The 24,738-nt window shown below is 38.1% G+C and overlaps 2 protein-coding genes across 20 annotated transcripts in view; one reads left to right on the top strand and one right to left on the bottom strand.

Moving 5' to 3' along the window:
- Nucleotides 1–13,114, top strand: part of APBA2 (amyloid beta precursor protein binding family A member 2) — a 128,296-nt gene extending 115,182 nt beyond the window's left edge. For all 14 annotated transcript variants that reach the window (XM_087744971.1, XM_087744963.1, XM_087744966.1 and 11 more), the window contains 5 exons: nucleotides 567–746; nucleotides 2,716–2,928; nucleotides 3,752–3,871; nucleotides 10,194–10,334; nucleotides 11,815–13,114. In XM_087744971.1, the coding sequence (XP_087601097.1) occupies nucleotides 567–746; nucleotides 2,716–2,928; nucleotides 3,752–3,871; nucleotides 10,194–10,334; nucleotides 11,815–11,886 (726 nt within the window). In that variant the 3' untranslated portion in view covers nucleotides 11,887–13,114. The remainder of the gene's footprint in view (nucleotides 1–566; nucleotides 747–2,715; nucleotides 2,929–3,751; nucleotides 3,872–10,193; nucleotides 10,335–11,814) is intronic.
- ENTREP2 (endosomal transmembrane epsin interactor 2) overlaps nucleotides 2,488–24,738 on the bottom strand; it is a 167,541-nt gene continuing 145,290 nt past the window's right edge. For 3 of the 6 annotated variants that reach the window (XM_087744973.1, XM_087744975.1, XM_087744976.1), the window contains 5 exons: nucleotides 24,641–24,716; nucleotides 22,090–22,680; nucleotides 17,887–17,961; nucleotides 16,864–17,192; nucleotides 13,250–14,824 (listed from right to left, as the gene is read on the bottom strand). In XM_087744973.1, the coding sequence (XP_087601099.1) occupies nucleotides 14,639–14,824; nucleotides 16,864–17,192; nucleotides 17,887–17,961; nucleotides 22,090–22,680; nucleotides 24,641–24,716 (1,257 nt within the window). In that variant the 3' untranslated portion in view covers nucleotides 13,250–14,638. Of the gene's footprint in view, nucleotides 2,533–2,943; nucleotides 3,028–4,489; nucleotides 4,670–8,871; nucleotides 9,340–13,249; nucleotides 14,825–16,863; nucleotides 17,193–17,886; nucleotides 17,962–22,089; nucleotides 22,681–24,640; nucleotides 24,717–24,738 lie in introns of those variants that run through there. The other 3 variants (XR_015701556.1, XM_087744974.1, XM_087744977.1) reach the window with 3 other exon arrangements.

Raw genomic sequence — 24,738 nt, forward strand, 5'->3', positions numbered from 1 at the left:
TTTGCTGGGAATACGAGACAGGTATCATGGCAGTAATAGGAGAGCAGATGGTTTTGTTGAAGCAGTATTTTCAGTCCTATAAAACCAAGGTGGAGAAGCAGCAGGTGACATAACAACCAAAATCATCAGTGCATACATGTCTGTGAAGGCATGTGCAAGCAGAGCATCCGTTCTCTCATCACTCCTGCAAACTCACTGCGATCAGAAGCAGGGTTTGTGACAGTCTTTCTGTAAGCTCTGTTCCATTTTGGTACAAAGCCAGTACTCTCTGGTGTTTATTGGAACGAGTACATAAATAGCATATGGCTGCTTGCTACTGCAACATACTGATGAAAGGAGATCAGCAGGGTTTTTAAATGGAGTTTGCCATTTGATTTTGGATGTAATGGATTCTTTCTGTACAACTGACCTTAAAGTGACTTTATATCCATACTAACACAGCAACTTTGCAGGATCCTTTATTTTGACTCCGTCTTAAAATCCAGTCTCCTTCTTGTTTCTTATGGTTTCAGTGGTAGACTGTTTATCAGTCCTTTCTCTGAGCTGTGTTTTGTTCTACATTCTAGGCACAGCTGATAGCTCAGTCAATTGGTCAGGCTTTCAGCGTGGCTTACCAAGAGTTTTTAAGAGCCAATGGAATTAACCCAGAGGATCTCAGTCAGAAAGAATACAGTGACATCATCAATACCCAAGAGATGTACAATGATGATCTCATACACTTTTCCAATTCAGAAAACTGCAAAGAGGTAAACTAGTTTTGGAATTTCATTTCAGATTGATCCATTTTTTCAGAGGAATATAGTTCTCATGAAAATATCTTTTGGCATTTTAAGGATGACTTTACATCTCAAGATGTGTTGCTTCATCAATACTGTGCTACTAAAAGCAGCTTTATAAGTTTTTAGAATGTCGTCTTTTCATTTTCAGGGTCTTTCTGCTTCCATTGATCAAAACAATAACAAAGTACATTTACACCTGACATAGATAAGCTCTGAGCTATTCACAGTACACAGCATAAGGTGGTTTTATGTTTTAAAAATGTATTGATACAGAAAGAGAGATGACAATCCATTTTAATGCACGTTGTAAGTGATTTCTTACTTAATAGATACAAGGACCATGAATCCAGGATGCTGTGCCACTAAGCAGGACAATTTCTCTACCCTTATTAGAACACCAGCCAAACCGCCACATGAAATGGAGTTTCTCACTCATAATGCATACAAAGGCAAGAATCTCCCTTAAGTGCCCCAAATTACATAAGTGTAACTATTTACATTTGATTTTGTACGTAATGGATTCTTTCTGTACAATAGCCATATATTTCACATTTTACATTTCATACAAAAGTCACCGTAATACTGGGCATTCCAAACCAGAATGGGGTGAGTGCAGTTGCACCCAGATTCTGCTTTGTCTTAATTGCTGCAGTGTGATAGAGGTTTGGCCCGTGTTCCAAAGGTCAGAGTTTCTATGCTGAGTCCTAAAGCAATCTGACTTTGAGATGAACTGCAAATTGCTTAATCCTTCAGTCACAGCTTTCCTACTTATACTCATTTTTTCTAGCACTGCAGGTTCTTTTGTGCGGCATGTGTGTTCTTGGGAAGAGCACATTTGCACCTATTCCTGCAGATAGAAAGGTTATGATTTGATGTGTAGTTTTATATGTCTGCGGTCACTAGATATCAATAAAGTGTTTTCCTGTGCATATAAGCATGAAAAATATTTCTCTTGTAGCAAACAAGGAAAATTCAGCTGAACAAATCTTGGTTTAACTTAGAATAGGAACAGAAAAATACAAATGTGTCACATTTCAAAGTGATTAAAAAGGTCATTATTTTTGTGGCATCTTTGTTTCTAATTGGTTTATGAATGTTTGAACAATGACAGAGTTGTGGCATACTGGTTGGTTGGTTCAAAGCCTTGATATCTTCAACTAAAGTCAGGTGGCCTTTGTGATTCCCATAATTACGGATGTCCCTGTCCTTCCACATTTGAAAGAAAATAATTCCCAGTATTTTGTTAGAGTATGTTCTCTACTTAAACTCTTACTCCTCTTCTGTAAAAGTTAGATATGCTACGACTACTGAACAGTTAGCATCACCATAATTGAAGAGAAGTTGTAATTTACATTACATCAGCACATCAGGGATCTTAGATTAACATCCTAGGCACAAGTATATTCAATAATGTGAATAATAATAATAATAATGTTAATAATAACAACAACAACAATAATAATCAAGAGATCTTTGCCTAAAAGTAAGGACAGACAAAGCCTGAGATCAAGAGACAACCTGAGCAGTGATGGCAGAAGTGGAGCTGAACTCAAGCCTGTGCTCGAGGCATTGCCTTAGCCACAAAATGTTACAACCTCCCCTAGCTGCCAGGTTCCAAGAAGGATAAAAACTTCTTTGGCATTCATTCATTTGGTATTCAGTTCTACCACTTTCTATAGAGTTAACCAATGTATTAGTTTTTTGCTTATTATAAGGACCTATATGACTTCCAACAAACAAGTGGAGGATACCCCTGAAAAGAAATAGGTATGTGTTACATAGTTTTAACAGCATTTTTGAAGTCATGCTACTACCTAACAGCAAAGAATAGAATTCTTTTTGTAACTTGTAGGCGTTATTCAGGAACAACTGAGATGCTAGTGCTCAAATTTAGACAAATCAAATAAAAAACATTTTTTTTTCTTTTTAATTGCAGCTCCAGCTAGAAAAACAGAAGGGAGAAATTCTTGGGGTAGTGATTGTGGAATCTGGATGGGGATCCATTCTACCCACCGTTATTCTGGCTAACATGATGAATGGAGGCCCTGCAGCCCGTTCAGGAAAACTAAGCATTGGAGACCAAATTATGTCCATTAATGGGACCAGCTTAGTTGGTCTACCTCTTGCAACATGCCAAGGGATCATAAAGGTACCCCAAACTTACAAGTATATGCTGTAGATTGTAAGCCAGCAGAGATGCAATATTCTGACAAGCAACCCTGTAGATTTCCAGCAGATTTTCATGTCACTGAAGAAAAAAAAAAAAAAAAAAGTAGTCTGTTGTTAACAAAACGTAGAATTAGAAACAGAGATTCAGGGGTGATAATGCATAGGAATTTAGGACTGGAGGATTTGACTGCATCTTTATTACTGGACTACAACAAACGAGGCCAAACACCCCCCCCCCCCCCCCCCCCCCTTGCCTAAATTAAGTTACTTAGCTATCTTAAAAGCTTCAGGCTTCCCCACAGCCTCCAAATTAAAATCTGAGGATTAAAACCTACAATGCTTCTTTGGGTTCCATCAAATGGATGGAGGCTGGTAGACTGCAAGACAGATCAAGTGAGCATACGAAGATTCCCCAGACACGATGGAATCTCAGAATGCATTATTTTTAATCACTGAGAATAAATCTAATGTCTGTGCAGATTTACCAAGAGCAGCAACAGCAGGAGATTAATTAGCCAGATGCTGGTAAAGAGCAAGCAATAATCAGTTTTGTTTTTTCTTGAAAACTTTCTTGAAGTTTCTATAGTAATTAAAGGTAAAGTTTTAATATGTTTTGTTGGGCCAAATAGCTTAGGAAATAAAGGAAACTGAGAAATACATCTCTAAGTTAACAACAGATTTCTCTTAACTCTAGCTGTTCTTTCTCAGATCAGCTGTTTTATACTCTTGCAATTAGGAAACCACTAATGAAAGAGGAAATTAAGATCCATTTCAGAAATATTAACTTTTGGAATATCTTACAGGGTCTCAAGAATCAGACGCAAGTCAAACTGAACATTGTCAGCTGTCCTCCTGTTACTACTGTCCTCATAAAACGGCCAGACTTAAAATACCAGCTGGGCTTCAGTGTACAGAATGGAATTGTAAGTTTCTGCGTTCAGTGAGTGTTTTGGGTTTGTGTTTTTTTTTTTTTTTTTCTTTCTTGAAACACACTGAAGTACTGAAAAAGTCCTTGCACATGACCTCACTTTTTGTACTGTGATTCCTTAGTTAATCAAAACCTTATAATCACAGCTCTGAGTAGTATAATGCAAATAGACAACACCAGGAGACCAAGTATTGCCATTCTTGAGGGATTTTCCTACATAATACAGCCACAAGATTTATAGTCCAGATTGTTTGGTACAATATCTGGATCAGCTAACTCATGTATAACTCTGTCATTAGCATGCCAGAGTTGCAAAGAAAAGTTATGCTGAAACAGGTTTTTACAATTATAACATTCTAATCTTAGCTCTGATCCTGTTTCTCTTTTTTGAATTTCAGTACATGCTCACGAAGACACTTCATTTTTATTTCGCTGTGCATAATTTATTTGGATCACATGGTAGTGGGCAAGGGAATGTAATCATAAAGTCCTCTGGTTAAAACTAAACACCTCTCACTACAAGTAATTGTATAGGTTGTGGCCCAGGTATCCCTTCAGTTTCCCTGTAATAACAGCAGCAAACAGGAGAATGAATGTGGCAGGTAACACTTACTCAATGCAGCTCAGGATCCTCCTCTTGTAGCTCTTCCTTCCCAAGCCGTTCTCTGATACCTTTCCAAAGCAAACTTCCAACACAACTAGCTCGGGTAGTCACCTGGCCTTTCTGGGGGCTGATACTAGCATTAGGGACTGTCTGTAGTGCAGGACCATCACCATCTCCTCTTCCTCCAGTCTAGGAAAAAAAATAATCAGGCTGCTCACACAGAAAACCACATCACAAAGGACTGTGGGCTCTGGTCCCCTGTTCTGTGAAACTCATCGATTGAAGTTGCCAGATTTCTGTTTGCCACCCTTGGAAGAGTAGCAGGTAACTCCACAGGATATGGTTTATGGGTCTTACTGTGGTTTAGCAAACAGATGGCTCATTAGTAGATTTTCAGCTCTGCTAGCCATCTCTGTTATTATTGTACCTACATTTTACGTGTTCCTACCTAAAATCACGTATCATGTTGTGGTCACAGCAGAGATTGGTATAAAGAACACCGCTACAAGCCCTGGTCCAGCTGGAAGCACTCTGAAGTGATACCTACCCCAGGCTGACATCCTTTAGAAGCAGAGGTTTAAAGTATTTGTCATGTTTGAGATTAATGCTCTGACACTTGAGCAGAGAGAGGTCTGTAAAAAAATACAGAAGAATCAGGTGTGTGGTATATTTCTGTCCTACTTTGCCTGTGCTTGATCCCCTTTCACCTACGTGGACATGTATGTTAAGAGGGTATGGTTATTGCTGGTAGTTCAGACTGTTAGCAAATCCCAAGTCTTGGTATAAAAAGGATGAACGGGATGGGATCTGGTTTTACAAGATCTCACAGAGGGTGCCAGTGCCAAGAACAGCATATAACACTATATGAGGTGTTGTTTTATTTCCTAATTGCTATCCTTTGTAAATCTAGTATGTTCAGCTGGTGCTGTGATAAAAAGAGGAAAATATATTTAAGGAACAAGGAGCAATACTATTGTGCATTTATCAACTCTTTAGGAGGCCTGTCACAGCGTTGGGGGAGGGTTGGGTCAGGGCTAGGGGAAAGAATCAGGCCAAGGTTGATTAGAAGCAGCATATCATGTCCTCCCATGGACAGAGGCAGTTAGAGAGTCTGTGAGACAATCTATTCACCTTGTCCCAACTAATCATCTTCATAATTGGAACCTTAGTTTAGTAAATTCTGCAGACTGTGGTTGTTTTCTTTCATAGTGTACTCACTCCATCTACTGGTCATTTGTCATCTTCACCACACTGGATGGTCATAATTCATTCCAGCTAAATGAGCAACATTTAGATGACATCCAGTATAAAGTTTACCAAATTCAGCACAAAAATCCTTCTCGGATAATAAAAAAAGAAAGCTTTGTAATACATTTAATTTATGAAGATTCTGTGTTTGAATATGGAAGCCAATGAACAAAAAGGAGAGATTAACATCTTTTGTTAGGCTGCTATATAGACGAGCTTCAAGGCCTAGAAGTCCTTCCTCAGATAAACTCTGTCTTACTTCACTTAACATTTGAAAATACAACTCTGCAAAGTACACCTCTCTGGTGGTTTGACACTGAACTTTTAAAAAGCGGTTTTGTAATTGCCAGCAACTGTTATAAATTATCACAGGATTCAGAAATAATATCCTTATTCTTTGTTGGCTCAGCATTAGCACAGTGAAGAAATAAATGTCTTGCCAGAACAGGTATAAATAAATGTCTCCTACTGATATGCCATTACCTCATTATGCATACAGCTGGTACTTATTTCTGTGCCTCTTCTGATAGTCATTTTGCGGTGGTTCCTTTTCACTCTGCCTATCTCATCTGTGCAGGATGTGCAGCTATTGTATTAGTGAATAGCTCATAAACAACCTAGACATACAAAAGTACTATCTGAGCTGGGTTTTGCTTGCATAGGGTATCAGGAAGATGCAGAGACTGGGCTGCTGCAGGTGACTTTTCTTTTTGTATTCTGCATAGTTTAATTAATGCAAAGCCTGAAGTTGTGCTTCATGGAGTGCTAGTAGTGCAGCTTTTGGAAGTTTTAGTTAGGGAACAGCACAACGGCATAAATCACAGTGCTAATTTTGCGAAATTAAATGTTTCATTGCATATTTATAAAAGGAATCTAAAATTTGAACTGTAAAACACTCAGAAAAAAAGAAATCTTGTGCAGACATATGAAACAAGTATGAATGTTGTGTGATGGGGAGGTGAACATAAGGTGACCTATCAGCCACCTTCTGAAAATCATTATGCTACCTTCTTTTAAAGTTATGTTTAAATATAAGCGGTCCTTTTGTATCACATCATTATCTTTTTTCCTAAATTATGAAAAATCTGTGTATTACCGGTTGTATTTTTACTGCTGATAATTCACCACTTCTCAGTCTAGATCTCAGAGCTCAGACACTGTCTCAGAAAAGTGTATTTACCCTGTCCCTAGCCTAGCACAATTCTATCTAAAAATACAGTAAAACTAGCTAAAACTTAACAGAACGGACAGTTTATTTTTTCTTCCTTGCTTTTGTTTATATTTATTTAAACTGTCTGGGGAAAAAATATAGGAGTGAGATGAGGAGAAACCTGTTTTAACAGATTATATCTAAGGCATTTACATAGAATAAATAGTTAGTTTGCCTTGCACTGTTCTATCCTTAATGTTTTGCTACACAATGGGTAGTTGCAATAAAACTGATTGTGAAGGTACTGAAGTTCCACATATGATGCACTGCAGCTTGTCTAAGACCTTGCAGAATATGTAACAGCTGAATGGATTGAACCAGTACGGTTTACACCTTCCTCCTTTTTTTTTTTTTTTCTTCTTTTCTTTCTTCAGTTTACATAATAAATAGAGTACAGGCTCTTGCTTACAAGAAGATCCAGATCCATCACGCTTTATTTAATAATATTACAGCTCTCACCATGTTCAACAAGTATAGAAGGCTAAACAATCCTGGCTGAATAGAATCATATTTACTTAGTGGTACTGCTCAGCTTAAACTTTCCAGCCTAATCTGCCATAGCTCCACTGGCTGGAGACAAAAGTCTTAAGGCTGCTTTGAGTCAGCCCCTTGCAAATACAGGAGCCACATAAACGTGTGCTGTAAGTACAGTCTATTTCTTTACATCTGCACTCTGTCTCTAGCTTAACAGGATCTGTGAGGCTAGGCAGAGCCACTTGGGCTCTGTGTCTGTTTCTCTTTCTACCTCATTAAAATAGTTAATGCTCACAAGAAGAAAGCTGACTCCCTTCCCCAGAGAGGGATCACATTCTTGAATGAAGATAAGAGACCACTTCCTATGTCTGAGGCTGTTAGAAAGAAGAAATTCACTGAAGGTATTAAAAGTGCTTTGAGAGCCACACAATGAAAGGTGCTCTGGATAGATACGCAAGCCATTATCTTTTCCTTTATGCCAGTGAGGTGAGAGGTCACAGTTCCATTTGCTCTGAAAGCTTTTATTTCAGCTGGCTGTACTGTCTCTGTATTTCCTTTTATACTGTGAAAAATATATTTACTGGGTTTCTTTTGGCACATTCTGCTTTTTGTCCTTTCAGATTACTGCATACAATCCCCAACAGCAAGGAGCAAACTTATTCTAATAGTGAGTTGAATTGAGAAGCTTTCTATAAAAGAGAAGATCTATGTAGTACAGCTTATCTTGTCAGCTATATGATTAGAAGGTAGACTACCTGCAAAACAATACATCGTACGTGACTGAAATTCAAGACACAATTCTGTGAAGGGCCTGATGGTGCCTCTATCCATAAAACTCCATGAGAAATAGTTTATGAACCACAGTAGGTAAAGCTCAGCCACTAATGATAGCGTGGTGGAAAAGTCTCACTGCAGGAGGAAGTCTTTTTTCAGATAGCTGAGAAAGGCCTTTTATAAGCAAAGAACAACTATATATTTTTGCTCCCCATATCAGGCAACCTGAACTTTGAGTAAGAAGGGATTTCATTTTTTATAGCATTGTTATTTGTGAAGAGGAATTTAAAGGAAACTGCTAGTGTCATACAAAAAAGATTCTGGTCAACCCCAGACAATGTTTCACCTTCAATATATTCCAGTTTGGCCATCTCCCCGCATACTATGTTTCTGAATTAGATTACAAACTCACTGGGACACAAGCCACATCTTATCATACTTGTATTTAGCTCTGAGCAAATTACCAGATCTCAGCAAATAATAGTTCTTGGCATATGATTCTAACCATTGACAGTAACTGCAGAACCAGCCATCATTGGATGCTCTAGCACTCATTTCTTTACCTCCAAGAACAGGTTTTTCTCAGTAAACAAAAGGTAAATCTCAGCACTGCTAAGCTCTGTTCAGTTCCAGGGATTCAAGCTATACGTTATCTGCCTTATGTGCTGCGTGAGCTTAAGTCTTCTGAAATAATTTACCAACAATTTCTATCTAATATACAGCTGCCTAGTCTGTCAGGGAGGGCCCTCTCATAGCACAGATACTGTTTCTAAGGAGGAAACATTCTTTTAAATTTCCCATACTGGATTGAGATTTTTTCTTTCTGCCTGTACACCACGCATGTTGCAACCTCAGAATAATTTTAAGTAGCAATGTCTGCTGGGACTATGTTTGGTGAATGTAACTCTTCTTGTAGAATTATTCCCCTATTGCATGGGGCATAAACATCAAAACTTGTGCCTGGTTCTTTAGTGGTACCTGCAGCTGCCAGTTGAAACAGTGGCCTGACTTGCCTTCTTCATCCTAAGCTCCCTATGGCCAGCAGCACTGTAAAACATGGAGAAAAGCAGTGGCTCTGGAGAGCAGAGTGCCCTTTTCCAACATGCAGAGGCACAGGAAACAAGTTGTCATACTTCACTATGCTGGGAACAGCCTGTAAAAAGAAACAGAATTTGCACATTTTATAGACTTACAGAACAGTTTGGGTGAAAGAGACCTTTAAAGATCATCTAGTCCAAACTCCCATCATCCACTAGATTAGGTTGCTCAAAGCCCTGTCCAACCTGACCTTCTACATGTCTAGCGATGGGGCCTCCACAACTTCTCTGGGCAACCTTTTTCAGTGTCTCACCACCCTCATCATAAAAAAATTCTTCCTTGTAACTTTGAGATAGATCTTTCCTCATATCGTTGTGATCCTTTTGACCGATCACCAGCTTTAAATATAGAAAGTCTGCATAGCATCAGCCTCTCCTTCACCCTAAACTAGCATTTGTACAGGGTAAAGGATTAAGCTTTATATCTTTTTTTTTTTCCCCCACGTATGTGAAAAAATTGCTGTTGTAGATTAATTTTTACTTTAGCACTTTTCATATTTCCCGTTATTCAGAAAGAATAATGTCGTAGTTTGCAGAAAGAGTCCAGGTGGAACAGTCAGAAATACTTAAAAATCACTCCTGTCCCAACAGTACTTAAAACTTCTCTCTTCCCCCAAACTCCACTCTTCTGCATGGCTGCTACCCTGTATCACTGTGTTAGGTGATGTTCCCAGACCATGAGAATGAAAATAAAAATTGTAATTTGCAGAAATTTTGGGGGGAAAAAAAAAACCAACAAAAACCAAAAAAACCAAACCAACCTTTAAAAACTCACAGTATTGCTTAATACTTTTCACAAATACCTTCTGGAATCCTTACAGTGTCACCACTCGTCATTATGTATTAAATCCTAGTAACTGCTACATGATGACATTCCTAAACTTTAATAAACTTTGCTTTCTCTTGGCAGATTTGCAGCTTGATGCGAGGTGGAATAGCTGAGAGGGGAGGGGTAAGAGTCGGACATCGTATTATTGAAATCAATGGACAAAGTGTTGTTGCCACTGCTCATGAGAAGATAGTACAAGCGTTGTCTAATTCAGTGGGAGAGGTAAGAAAACAATTAAATATTTTATCAAGGAATTTGAACTGTTGAAAGAACATATTTTTTCAGTTGAAAAGAGTGTCTTAACATAGTATTAAAACCAGCATCTCAGTAAACTGGAGTTGAGCACTAATAACAAACAATTAGCAGAAGATTTTTGAACAATTAGATGCACATTCACAGCATTTTTCCACTCAAGAGTTCCTGCCATGATTCTGAACCTTCAACCTACTGTTTGAATTAAACCAATCAATTAAGGGAAGAAATCGCACAAGCATTTTAGCTATCAAAATATCTCCTGGCTTATCACTACAGCATCTGCCATAGAAATAAATTAACATTCAAAGAGCTAAGAGATTCCAATTGATATGTATTTTAATAATTTCATTTCCACTGAACATTTCCGACTTACCTCGGTAATAAGTTAAAGACATCTTTCTCCAGTACTTTTAGAGAAATAAGCAATGAATAAACAAGATCCTCCAGTTTATCAAAATCCCTACTGAATTTAGTGGTAGTATCGTACACAACCCTGGCCAGATCTTACACTAGTTCATTTGCCAAAAATCAAAGATAACTTGTTTTCCCATGGAAAATGATAGTTGAAAAATAATACAGAGTACGTGCACGTTGGCAGGAACAAAGCTGTAAATTTCAATAGAGCCTCTATGCCTTTACGGTACCTCTTCGCTGCATAACATCTCACTAAACATACGAGGACAGTATGAAACTTTTTTTTTCCCTGCATGAAGAGACCAAGATATCAAGGCAGCATATGGCTGGTGAAGGTCTGTATTATCAGTTAGTGAAGTTTACCTGCCTTCCTCTTGCATTGTCTGTAGTAACAGCTGGTACTACATTTTTGATACAACTCTGATTACCTGATGCCTTTAATCCTGGTAGTCTGTAAAACTCCTCTGACACTTATCACCGTACTCCTTGTAGAAAGACATTAAAAACACCGGCCATGAGAGAACCTGTTCCACCAAACTCTTCACTGGCATTTAAATATCAGGTGATAAAGTCCAAGTTTTGCGTTCAGAGGATCATACTCCAATTAGGAGAAAATATGTACAAAACGACAGTCCCAGAGGGAAGAAAGATAGAAGAAAAAAATCTAAGTTCAGTTAATACCAGAACAGCAAAATGAATTTTCAGAGAGGTTTGTGCTGTTTCTTTTTAAGGGCTGTAACTGGAGTAGGGTATAACAATAGAAAGTGTTTAGGTGTCTTTTTAGCTATATGACGTTGCATCCTGTCGTTGTCATTTAAAAAAAAAAAAAAAAAAAGAATGCACAAAAAAAGCAAAGACAGCAATCCAGCTTGTTAGAACCAGAGAACTTTGAACTAGGAACTCTGGTAACATTCTCATCTGTAGAAACCAGGACAATAAATGCACTTACACCACAGGGAGAGCCAGATTGGGCCTTACGGATTATTTTAAACTAGTAACAATTCTGTTAATTTCTGTGTAAATCAATTGACAGATTCACATGAAGACTATGCCAGCTGCCATGTTCAGGCTTCTAACCGGACAAGAGACACCCCTATACATCTAGCATGCAACTCTCTTGCAGCAAAATAACTCAATGATTCCATCAAAGCTGAAGCCCTCATAGCGGAAGAGAATTTTGTATTTTTATGAATGAAAGGCTTTGAAGCTGACCTGAGGACTCCGAAACAAGGAACAGACAGGTGTCTCTGCCTTTTCTCTCCTTCCTTTTTATTTCTTTGCCAAAAAGTGATGAGAAGGATGGTCAAGGACAATAATCGCTGACAAAAATCTTTGTAAAACATTTAAGTATTTTGCAACATCTTCTAAACTCTTTTCTCATAAAACTTAAAACATATTTATTTGTAACCTTTATGTGGAGTGATGTATGTATGTCTGTCTTGTTTGATAACACGGTGAATGTGAATATTTGATGAATGAGACTGCAGGAAATGGCAAAAAGAAGCAATTAGAGAAAGTTATGGCTGCCTCAAGTTAAAAAAAAATCCCAGTCCCATAAAGAGGTCCAATACTGACGGCTTTGCATAATTTTAAAACTGGTGCCGAATATGGTATTTCAGTGGAAAGGAATCAGTGTGCAGTTAAAACTTTTAGATTCTAATGTAAAGAAAACCACTGTAGTACTTGGTATTGTTATGACAAGTGTAACCTGTTTGGCAAGGTGTGAACATAAACATGTAACAAGTGTTTCATATGCTAAATAAAGAATAATTGCCACAAGATTAAAATCAAAATATTTATTTAGATACATATTTATTTTTAATGCTTGCGATTTTTATCATTTAACAGAGTTATTTCATGGATAACTTATTGCACAGGTTGTGTAATGTATGTGTTGGGCTGGGTTTTTTTTTTTCTTTAATTTTTGCATATTACCTTTTTGTTTATATTAGCTCAAAATGGGAAAGCCATGCTTACCTGTTTCTGTCTTTTATAAAGCATTCTTATTCCTAAGGCAATGTGTTCTGAATGTAAATTGTTTTGACAAATAACCTAGCACCATCAGCAGTATTAGAATGTGCGTAGATAAAAAACCTAGTAGTAAAGTTGTATTCCTTATGAGATAACATAAATGTTAATTGGTGTAACTTTTCGTCTAGATTTTTTTTTTTGGCCAAGGCCTCGAAGAAAATACACTGTGACTTAAGCAGCCTTACCATGCAGTAACTGAAGAGCTTTAGATGACTGTACTTCAAGGAGTAGTGTGTTGCATGCAACTGACCTTAGGAAAGAATTAACCTACTATCACTAATAAATCTGAAATAATAAAGGAAGCTTGCTTATTTTGTTTGTTGTGTAAGTTTACGTAATAAAAAAAATCCAAGCAGAAGATAATTTAATTCTTCATCTAAGTGCAGTTGCAAAGGTCACAGATTATTTTTTAAAAAGGATTTCATCTCTTGAATTAGCAATTTGTGTATCATTATTATCTTGAGAGTAGATGCTTTCAGTTAGCATACCTTGTTGCCACTGGATGTCACTATGACTTCACATCAATACAGAAGCATGCTATAATTAAAATACATTAAAATGGATGATTCTGTAAAACTTAAACTACCCATCTTCAGCTACATTCCTTTGTGACCTTTTCACAGGATGTCTGCCCAGCTCAGAGTGACACAAATGAAACCAGTATATGATTAAACCTCAAATGGAAACTAACGCTACTGACAAGCACTGCTGCAAAAAAATTAAACCCCTGAAACGTCAACCTGTGGTAGGTTCTTTATGAGAACCTTTTGTTTAAGGCCTTTCCAATTTCCTCTGAGAGCCAGGATGAAGCTTGCACTGGAAGACGTTGCTGGCAGACCTGTGTTATGCTGGTAATCAAATTAGTGTCAATGATATTTACCTTTTTTTTTTTTTTTTTTTTTTTAAAAAAGATCAATGTTAAATAAATCATAAATGCAGCAGAACCACAAGGACATTTTTTAGTAATACAATTGTCAAAACTACTAATTGGAGTAACAATTCTTTTTGAAAAAATGTTCAAGGCTCTGCTAGATAAAAATTCATCTAACTTCCTAACAGTTGGCATTTGTAAAAAGATTGTGACATCTGCTTTTTGGAAATGCAGAAATTCAAAGACTTCTTCCCTAATGCATCTTTTGGTCACAATTCGCAAAGTACTTAAACGTCAGTTTTCAATAGCATACGCTACTCCATTAATAAACTCATGAGCATTCAGAACAAAGCAAAAATAAACCACACTGCAGCCTTTACTATAATTTAAAAGGGCAACCGGGGGCGGGGGTGGGGGGGGCAGTTTTAATAGGGACAGATCAGTTAGCCTGGCATGAAAGACACTGGAAAAATGGATTCGAAGCAGCACTGTATGTGCGTGTGAATCACCTTTACATTTCTATCCAAATCAGTTGTTGAAAAAGCAAAGTCCAGAAATACTTTTTATTAAAACACTGATCATAGTTAAAACACTTTGAGGTACATTAAATAAATACAACTTTTAAGTTGTACAGCCGGTCTCTGGCGGTTTTGCAATGGTTTTCAAGAAATGCTAGGCAGCATCAGTAGCATTTCTATAAGTACAGTGAAATAAACGCATTTCTGGTTGGGAAAACATTTGTTATGACTTTACTAATAAATCCGTTAAAATTTTGCAAAAATCAGGGCTGAAATTTACATTCAGAAAAACAGGTGTTCTCCTCCTGCTGTTGGAAAAAAGTGGAATTCCAAAGGAAGACATTTTTTCCTTTTTAAGTCATCCACTACTTGTATTTCTCCCAGTCCTGGTTTCTTCCTTAATTCTCTTTGCTGGAATCACGTACCTGCGAATATTATCAAAGGATGGTCTCCCGGCAAACTCCAATTAAACTGTGAGGCCTGTCCCGCTCTAAACTGCGAGCGATATGGGACCTACGTAAGAAGGCAACTGGAGAGCTCAGAGCACCACAGCTCTGAAGATGAAGATCTTCTTGAAGTCGCTTTCTAGAGGTATTCACATTCTGCTGGGAACTTGTAATTACCTGTTTAAATGGGCAGGAATGGAAAATGGGAAAAAAGAAAAAAATGGGGAAGACAGGGTAAGAAATGTTTTCATTTAAAAGGTTCAGTCCCTGACTATCGTTTCATTTAAGTTATCTAATGATGGAACTGTCCCAGAGGAGATGTGCGTTTACGCAGCCATCCAGAGACCCTCCCGCTTCTCCTGCTCTTACAGCTGGTCAGGGCTGAGTACCGGCTACTGGAGGGCGCAGTCAGGCTTGGAAGGCATCAGGCTTCCTATCTGTACTGTAGTGTTTAATCAACAAAGGCGCAAACAAGTATTTGTCTCTTTCTATACGAATGAAAAGGAAACTTGTGGAAAAGGCAGCAGCAAATACAAGTTTGGAGCAAATTAAACTCATCTGTTTCTTTTAGGAGAAAGAGATGCTTCACTAGCTTTGCTGAGGGTGGCAGAGAACTAAAACCTTGCAAGCCTGGTAAACAAACATGTTGGTGTTAATAGAACTGTCAAGCTACTTCACAAACCTGAATTATACAACTATTTTACCAAAAATTCTGTGACTTCTTAAGTAGATTTCTGGGATGCCCTGGACTTTCACTAATTAATGATGGGTTTTGTCTGAAAAAATAACTCCTAAAATGGTTTCTTTAATGAAATGGTGAAATAACAAATGGTGAAAAAACCATATGTCTCCCTGAATCTAAGAAATCCACACAAGATAAACATTGGGCCATTGGTTTCTGGTTTTATGATCTACATAAACACTCAAGTATTTTTATACTGTTTAGTTTTGCGAGAAACTATGGCTTTTCCATTTAAAGAAAAATGTTTTCAACTTTCTAACCTTGAGGATTTAATGACCTATACATTTTGTAAAGCAATAAAAATGTTAAAATTTAATTCCATACCAACACTCTGTTAAGTATGCCGTGATAGTACTGCTTTTCTACCCATGTGACTACAGAGGTAACTGATACGGCGCTACTTCTTTGTTCTACTTCATAGTTAGCAAAAACAATCTTACAGCAAGCTTTATTAAATGCTGTCTGTTTCCTCCTACACATCACACTATCTCACGTGCTATTTAAGTGCTATTACTTCCTATTTTAATGCTTAGCCAGCGTCCCTCACTTAGGGATCAGCAGACTAATACCTAGATAGGAATTACAATATCTCAGGAGAGGAAACAGCCCCCAAGCGTGTAATCCTTAATCATCTGTCCAGCTCTGTGGAAACCCTACGGGCAACCTGAATGTGGTTAGTCAGTGCTAAGTGCATTCTGCCTTTCAAATCTGACAACATAAAAGGAACTTCATTTCTGTAGCTATCATTCTGGTAACAATGCTAGCAAGAGGTGATTCATCACCTTTCTTCCTGCAAAAAAGATTTACCGTTAAACATACATTAGATAATAAAAGTTGCTGCCACTACCAATTCCCTTGTTTCATAGGATTCCTTCCAAGCCTTGTGTCTGTTTTATTCTCACTCAAGGTGAGAAGATGCATTATTCCTTCATTTGGAAAAGCACAATTTCTCAATTCTTTTTCTTAAAAATAGTAAGGGTCATTATCATTCTTCTAGCCAGGAGTAAGGGTAACTGCACTGTTCTGTTTCGATAGATCACGGCCCTGCTTGTATGTCTGCCCATTCTTTTCAGCTAGTAGCTTATGCTGTACAAATACATTTGCCTGAAAAAACACCAGATCCAAGTCAGTTCTGTGTATATCCGTATATAAACACAAATTCATGTATGGAACAGTCACAGGTGCAGAAAGACATTGGAAATAAGAGAGGATGATTATCAATGTGTAAATATCCGCTCCCTATAGATGTCCTAGGATTTTACTGGGTCCAGCTGAAGAATTTTAAATGCATTTATGAGTGCTTCAGTGTAAATTGCATTGCTGCCCAATAAATATTAATTATTTCTTACTAAAGCCATGTTACTATAAAAAAACTTTTGTAGGAATTTTCTGAAGTACTTAAAACTGTAAAAACATTTAAATAAGGTATGTGTCTATCACAGTTGAACAAATCTTCAGAACTTAAATGGCCTACCTGGTCTATAATATTGGCACTGAAGATGGCTTCTTCCATGTGTCTCTCATCAGATTTTATTACTGATCGTATGCTGTTCACTACGTGACGTACTTCTGGAGGGAGATTACAGTTTGAATATTCCAAAAATTTTGCCACTAAAATTTTTGTGTCTTTATAGGCCTTAAGGTCCACTAAAGAGTGTGGTCGCTCTTTTGACACTGTGTGCAAAGCCTTTGGCTTTAGGTGTAGATCAGTTTTCCTTGTATCCCTCTGTTTTCCAGTTGGTAGGAAACTGCTCAAAGAATGCTGACAAGCAGAGGCAGCCATATGAGAACCAGAAACAGGAACTAAAAAAGGGGGGGAAGAATATCTTTAAAGTAATAAGTTAAAGAAAAGAAAAAAAAAAAAAGAAAAAAGGCAAAACAAATATTGTCACAAAAATTTTTACGTTGTCATAAAACGTCTGTTTTTTTTCTGAAGAATAACAAAAACATGCAATCAAGGAAACGTGGCAAAATGGTATTTAACCAGAGGTCAAGAGTAAGACTCTATCCCATGACCAAGAAGGACTGCATTTAGAACGAGTGGGTGGGTAATTAAAGTACATCATAAATCACAGACATTTTTGTTACCTCTACTTTCAGGGACTTCAGTTGACATTAATGATAAGGGGAAACACCGGCTACTCAGTGTTATATATGTAACTGGTAATGTTTTAATTCCCTCCCACACACACTTTAAGGATAAACTTCCCCTTATTTCTAGGCCTCAAAAATTATAAGCAGTGAATAATGCAAGAGAGATTAGTAAGAAATACAGAGAAAGCAAAAATGCTAAACTAAAACAGAGGACTTCATTCGCAGCATTTATTTTCACTCAAAGCCTCGTTCCATCAGCATTGTACATCATATGTATGCTGTTAGTAAGTGATTTTTCTGCCCCAAATCTTCTAGAGCTTGTTTCTCTATCAGAAGCTTTTAATTATTTTTAAACCAAAAGAAGAAAACCCACATCATCCTGCTGTAGAAAACTGATCCTCACCTGTTTCTACTGTAGCTGGAGATAATCCTGCATCTTGACGCTGGCTACATATAGGAGTCCAGGCACAATTATCACCTTTAACCAGAGAGAGAGACAGAAAGAGCACAATCAACCCCTGCTATCCTCTGCCCAAAGCAAGGAAAAATACCTTGGAATCTTTTATGATCTCCTTTACAGAATGAAACTACTCAGAAGAAATACTACTTTCAAAATGTCCTTCATAAAGAGAAGCTACGATACACAGAAATGTCCTATAAGCTGTTAAATAAATACAAGCAGAAAGATGTAGTTCCTGCTTGATGGTTTCTTCTCCGTTATACAGCTATCAAATCCTAAATATTTCAGGCCTAAGCACTGAAGCTACAGAAGGATCCCTGCTAAGGGCAGACCTCAGACTTTCCTGTATTTCCTTGGCAGACAGAGTTTATCTTAGAAAACAGAAAAACTGAGAAAGATTAATCCCTCTTATTTCTACAAAACCAGCATTTTATTCAATATTTCTACCTCCTTTTTTTTACAGATTCGCATTCTTTGCAGGACAAATGCTATCCACCACTGATTAAATTAATGGGTAGATGACCATTATGGTTACTGATGATCCAATCAATACCAAGTGGTTACAGAGCATCTACGAACAGCTCTGGACATAGCTGCCTTCTAACAACCGAGTTTCTGGGATGCCAGCACAAGGATCAATGACGATGAGATCACACTATACAGTAGTTACCAGTGCAGTCTTTTTGATTTCAAGCTTGTGACAGTCAAGATGCAATAAACCCTCACATTTATGCTAAGGCTGTTTACATCTGTTTCCAAGACTGAAAACTATTTTGAACTTCTAGCTAGATTAGAAGAGGTTTTCTTCCATATCTTCAGGGAAAGTTTATAATGAAAAGCTGGTATAATCCTCTCTAATGGAGTGAATAATTAAATGAAGGAAAACAAAGGTAAGATGCTACAAACATAGGAAATCTGTAAGAAATTAAAAGAGACAGCTTCTATTCTGTCTTTAATTTGCTTTATTATGCTGAAGTACTGCAACACATGAATCATGGCATGCTTATTAAGAGGAGACACTTCAGCGGTTCTGTCTTCCCATCCATTATTATACTGCTTAATGTACTTGCAGCACAGTCAAAACTACACCACTAGACATTATCCTGAATTAGCTGGAACACAGACACTACAATAATCACTCAGGTACTTAACCGATATAGTCACACTGTATCATATTTGATTATAGGTTAAGTTTATTGTAACAAACATCAGTGCTAGAAGATGATTTTGTCCTCCTTTGCTATGATAAACTTTATGGGGAAAAGAGAGAAAAACATGCAAACTCCTAATCTATAAGTAATTTTTTTTAAGAGGGAACTATTTCTTACAGAGATTATATGCAAACCCACCATACTTACATTGTCCAGGGACTACGCAGTGACTATAAAGGCACCTATTAAACTAAACTTTCATCTATAATTTCTCTACTACGAATGACAGATATTTCAACACAAATAAACAAGCTCACTTTCAGCATTAAAAGATTAATAGGAGAATTACTGACTAACATACCCTAAAGACCCCATCATGTCAAGATGTGCTTGAAGCACATGAATTGTGTTTTATTGACCTAAAAGCCCAGAGTTTTATGCCAGCATTAAAATTCCCAGATTACTAATTTGTTAGATCTCATTGCTGTTGTGTCACTACGCTGTTGCACACGTGCAACATCCCCGTGCCAAATAACTTATGTTCCAAACCACGTGCAGCGCAATCACAGTAACATTCAAGACCCATTTAACAAAACTCTATGCAGTAAATTTCAAGGTTGCACTCCTATGTCTCTTCACATTGACTTATATAGGGAGGTTAATCAGAAGATAAATTAATAATTTTTCTTAAAGTAGAAAGACAAGGTCCTAAGACAAAACCAAACCCTGCTTACCAATCTGACCATTATATTTTCCCATTTGTGAACATGCCTGAAGCTCCCCCACCCCTTGGTTCTCCAAAATCTGCAGTATGTCTCTTACATGAGTTATTAGTATTAACAATCCATAGTTACAGTTCTGGCTTTCATATGGTCAGTCTATTTGACCAGTTCTACTCCAGGACAATTTTAAACAATAAGTCCGTTACTGAAAAAAAAACCCTTTATCTTTGCCTATTGTTCAACTCTGGATGTATTTTAAAATTCTGCAGTGAGATCTATATACCAATAGCCAGTCATGAAAAATATAGATCAAATACCTTTCCAAAGTTATAAAGACTATAAAGAACTTCAGCTGTGTGTTACAGCTTAGGAAAAATAAGCTTCAGGGCTGCTACAAACAGCCAGTACACATTACCAGAATTGTGCTGCTTCTAACCTATGTATGATTTCCAAATAAAGTTCAACAAAAAGTAGAGGAAGGGGAAGTGATGTGAAGTTGTGAAAACCTTCACAGAGTAAAATTTTGCAAACTGTAGTTTGCCAAACATAGAAATGAAAGAAATATGCACATCTAGACTCAAGTGCTTCTCTTAAAGGTTTCATTTTAAAGAGTCTTCTGTAGGCAGCAAAACAATGGCAAACTAGGTCAGCACAAACACAGTCCCTCCGAGTTGCTTCTTCTCTTGCACCCCCCCCCCCCCCGCTGTGTGTATATCAGTATCTCTAGAACCATCTCTGCTCCTTTATTACAATCGTTGCTAAGCCCAGTTACATCTCAGTGATGTTCAACCCATGTCCCTCAACTCATGTAGGGCTAAGAACTTGGAAACTAGTCAAAATAATTCACATAATGCCACTTCTCCAGAAAAGATGATGGATGTATTTAGCACATGTTAAAAATGCAGAGCATCAGTTTTACCAAGTGTCCCAGCAGTCAGCTAGAACACATAGATATGGCTGCCTACAGTAATCTCTCCCTCAAATGCTGCTCAAAGAGCATATGGAACACAATATGGAAAACTTGCAAAGCGTGATCCAGAAAAGAAAGGTCTGTTCTTCTTGTCTTTGGCACAGTAGAAAGGATTCAGAAATTCCTACTTACTGTCTGCACAGCAGCTTCATAGCACATATATCCTAGCAGAGTAAATTTCATAAAATAAATGCAGACTTCTAGATTAAAGATTCACTTTTCCTGGACAGGATGCTGAGGCCAGATTTATAAAGGTAAAAGACATTCAATTATTGAGCTAAGTATGAGGACTCTGAAATTCAAAGAAACACAATAACGATGCAAAAAGTGTAAGAGAACCAACACTTCATCTTCCTAAATGAAACCACTTATGTCAGCATTTTGTCTACTTTTGTTTTGAGCTAGTCTTCCTCTAGACCCCTCAGAAAGCCCAGTGAACGCATCTGTAACAGCACAATCTATGACATCTTAAAAGCTTTTAATCTTTACTTTCAAACCACTTCTCCAGGTTACCCCTTTGAATCTCTCTGAACAGCTTACATCCTTTTGTAAAACCTGCACTTTTCAAATGGTTTTAATGGTTCTACATTCCTGCTGTTATTCGATCAAGCCATTCTCTACTAACTCAAACATTTCTTTTCCACTAACAAGCAGATTTTTATGAAGATACACCATTCAGCTGTCTCCTCTCTTCTTCCCTACTTGTCTAAAAGGAGATTCATATCAGAAGATGCTTATGTCAAAAGCTGAAGTCAAAAGCTTTCCTTTTCATTTATCATCTTGTCACGTGCCTCATCTTTCATTTCTTTGTCCTTTAAAATTTTTCACCCTACAGTCCAACTTGCCACTACGCCGTCACACTGCCTGCCTCTGACATGCACCAGTACTGCCAATGTCAGCGTCACCTTCAGGAAACACAACCTGCTGCTGTATTACAAGCATGACAGCCCAGTTAATTGGTTCTTAAATAGACCCCAGCTACCATTCAGCTACTTAGTTTAGCTGCTCAATATAACAGTAATACAGAGGTGGAAGCATCTCCTCAAGAGGTGGTTTTCTGAGCACTGCAGAAAGGCTGGTACCATTTAGAAAAGCCAAAATTAATTTAACTCTGTCACTTTTCCCATTTCCATTTTTCTTAAAATTTTTCGAATTTAGAAAATGTGCATGGAACTAAAGCCTTCACACATAAGTAAACCCTCACTGGAACGCTTCATATAATTTCCAGCAGCACCAATTGCTGCATAAATCACATACCGCTCATTTGTTCCATGCTCTATCAGCCTTGTGGTACTACACCTACCTTCTGTATAAGACGAACATGATACAGGGTCACTAGTTGATCGGACTATATTTGAAATTCGGTATTTTGTAATCTGATGCTGCTGGACAGCACTCTCGCGGCCGCTTGCGTACGATGAAGTATTTGTGGGCCCAAAACAGGGAGAGGTCTGGGAAGGGACAGGAGGCTGGCTAAAGACCGCACAACAGATTTTCTTTTGCTTCAAAGGCGGCGTGGCATTGCTCTCTTGAGCAGAACTCTGCAGTTCTCTTTCTGAGGGGCTGAAATTCTCTGAGGAACAGTCCAAGGACCTGCCACAGGCACAGTTCTTTTCTTGCCCTTGAGACCTGTCTGTAGAGACTCGGCTGTGGGAACTGTCATCCTCATCAGGAAAACCCTCTGAGCAGGTTCTGTGGAACCTGCAGCGGGTGCTGTAATCCAGAGTGCTGCAGCTCTGGTCCGTCGCCCCTTTGGGGGTTGTACAGTAGGGAGAAAGATCTGCAGAATGGAGAGATCCTTGAACTTCCAGCGAACAAAGATCTTCAGAGGAACAGCTATGGTCTGGGATATCAACAGCCTCAGAGACCATCAAAGAGGTGCTCTCAACAGAAACTGCAAAACAAGAGATTCAGAGAGAAATAAACCATATTGATGAGACCAATGTATTTTAACTGTGTTGTTCAGAATAGAAAACTAGGATCTTTTAGTGACTTAGGGAACGTTTGTTAAGTGCTCCCATGTTGTGGGGTCTAGGAAGCAGAAAGCTTTCTATAGTATAGGGAAATTAGCTGTCAAAATGCAAGTCAAATATTCATGAAATTAGATTTTATGAAGGACATTTTCTTCTTACATAAAATGAATCACAACAACTATTTTCTCTTGGGGCTTCCAGGAAATAAATTTGTAACATGAGGCAATCGTAAGATTGCCCAAAAGGACATAATCATCAATAATGGAAATACACCTATACATTGACATAATGCTAAAACGGCATAATATGCACTGGTTATTATGTGTTAGGTGCAAAGCTGTAGTGGTTTATTGGACTATTTATATTTGTGATGAGTCCCCAAACATTTTTTACCTAGTTAGATGATTCTTTGCAACATATTCCCTTAAGTCAGGCTTTGAAATATCTATAAAGTTTCCATGGACAAATGAAAGCATCCAGTTTGTGCCTGTCTTCAGAGCACAGATCTTCGCTGTCCGAACTCTCTGTGGTTTGATTCGATTTAATTGATAACTAGAGTGTGGTTGTTTGTACCATTTGCTACCTGGACTCAAGGGCCTTGAGCTGTATTTACAGCTTCTTTCTATTCTACTCTTCCACTGGCATGGTTTTTCTGGTAATACAGACAGCAGGAGGAGGGACCTGAAGCAGATGAGAAGCAATCATTGTTCAAAAGACAAGGAATGGTGACACCTGACTGATTTTACATGAACAAAACATGCCTGAGGACCTTCGTAGTTCACTTTCATGTGCACACAGCACAATATGTAATGTCAAAACCCTGGCTTGAGAGCTGGTCTGCTGCTTCCCAATAGTCAAAACTCTAGCACTGGTCTTAAAATTTAGACTTTCATATGTGGATGTGAAGTCCAAATGTACTTATGAACTCTGGGAACTAGCTCTGTAGCCACAGCCCTTGTTAACAGCAGCACATAAAAACTAGTCCCCTTCAGTTGTCACACTCCATTGCAGTTGTCAAACACTGCAGTTTAAAAAAAAAAAATAAAAAAAAATAGTAGTAGTTAAAGGTGACCACTGATGGCTCTGGAAACTGAAATCCTTCTTCACAGAACAGATAGTCTGTGTAGGAACAGATGCTCCTCACTTATCTGCTCAGCTATCAGTCCCATTCTGGATGCTAGGCGAGAGAGGACTGTTGCTGTTTCTTGGACCACTCTGCCACCCACCTCTCTGCCCATCAGTGTACTACCTGAGACCACCTGCCAGTCCATTCATTAATATGATATGAATATGATGTGGAAAAAGTATTTAATCGAAATTTTACTCAAATAATTATTTCATACAAACTGCTCAACATCTCATGATCCACTGTGGCCGTAACGTCTCAGAAGCCCTCCATATCAACAGACATGCTAAGGAGGCCTATTCCAGTAACTTTTAAACTTTAAACAAACAGGCTGTGTGCTGCTACTCATCTATTTGCATTCACAACATCGACGCCTCAGGCAGCAAGCTTCCTGTTCAGGCTTCTGGAAGCCACGCGGGAAACTACTATATGGACCAGGCATGGGGACTCTCAGGAAGGCACCCATGTTGCTGATAGTGAGAAACAAACTGCCAGTTATGTGCATGACTCTTCAAAGAGAAATGACAGTTGCCGTATCTGCCTCAAAGGGCTTTACAGAGCACGCTTTGTCGAGCAAAATTCTCCTCTGCATTTCCAGCCACATCAGTTTATGACTGTGAAAAGGTTCTTCTTGCCATGAACAATCTAAAAGCAAATCCTCCTTGCTCCATCGGCAAGGGCAGAACAGAAGGAAAAGTCCACTCAAAAATCCTACTACATCTTTCTCAAGTAGGCAAACATAATGCTATGATTACCTTGTGTGCTGAAGTCCAGGGTCATGTTCCTCTCACCCACACTCGATTCGGATACTTGCTGATCAGTACCAGTGACCTAAATGAAAATTGTTTAATGA

Source organism: Nipponia nippon, unplaced genomic scaffold, assembly GCF_047370975.1.
Source record: "Nipponia nippon isolate SJK-2023a ecotype South Korea unplaced genomic scaffold, ASM4737097v1 scaffold_9, whole genome shotgun sequence".
Classification (NCBI taxonomy): domain Eukaryota; kingdom Metazoa; phylum Chordata; class Aves; order Pelecaniformes; family Threskiornithidae; genus Nipponia; species Nipponia nippon.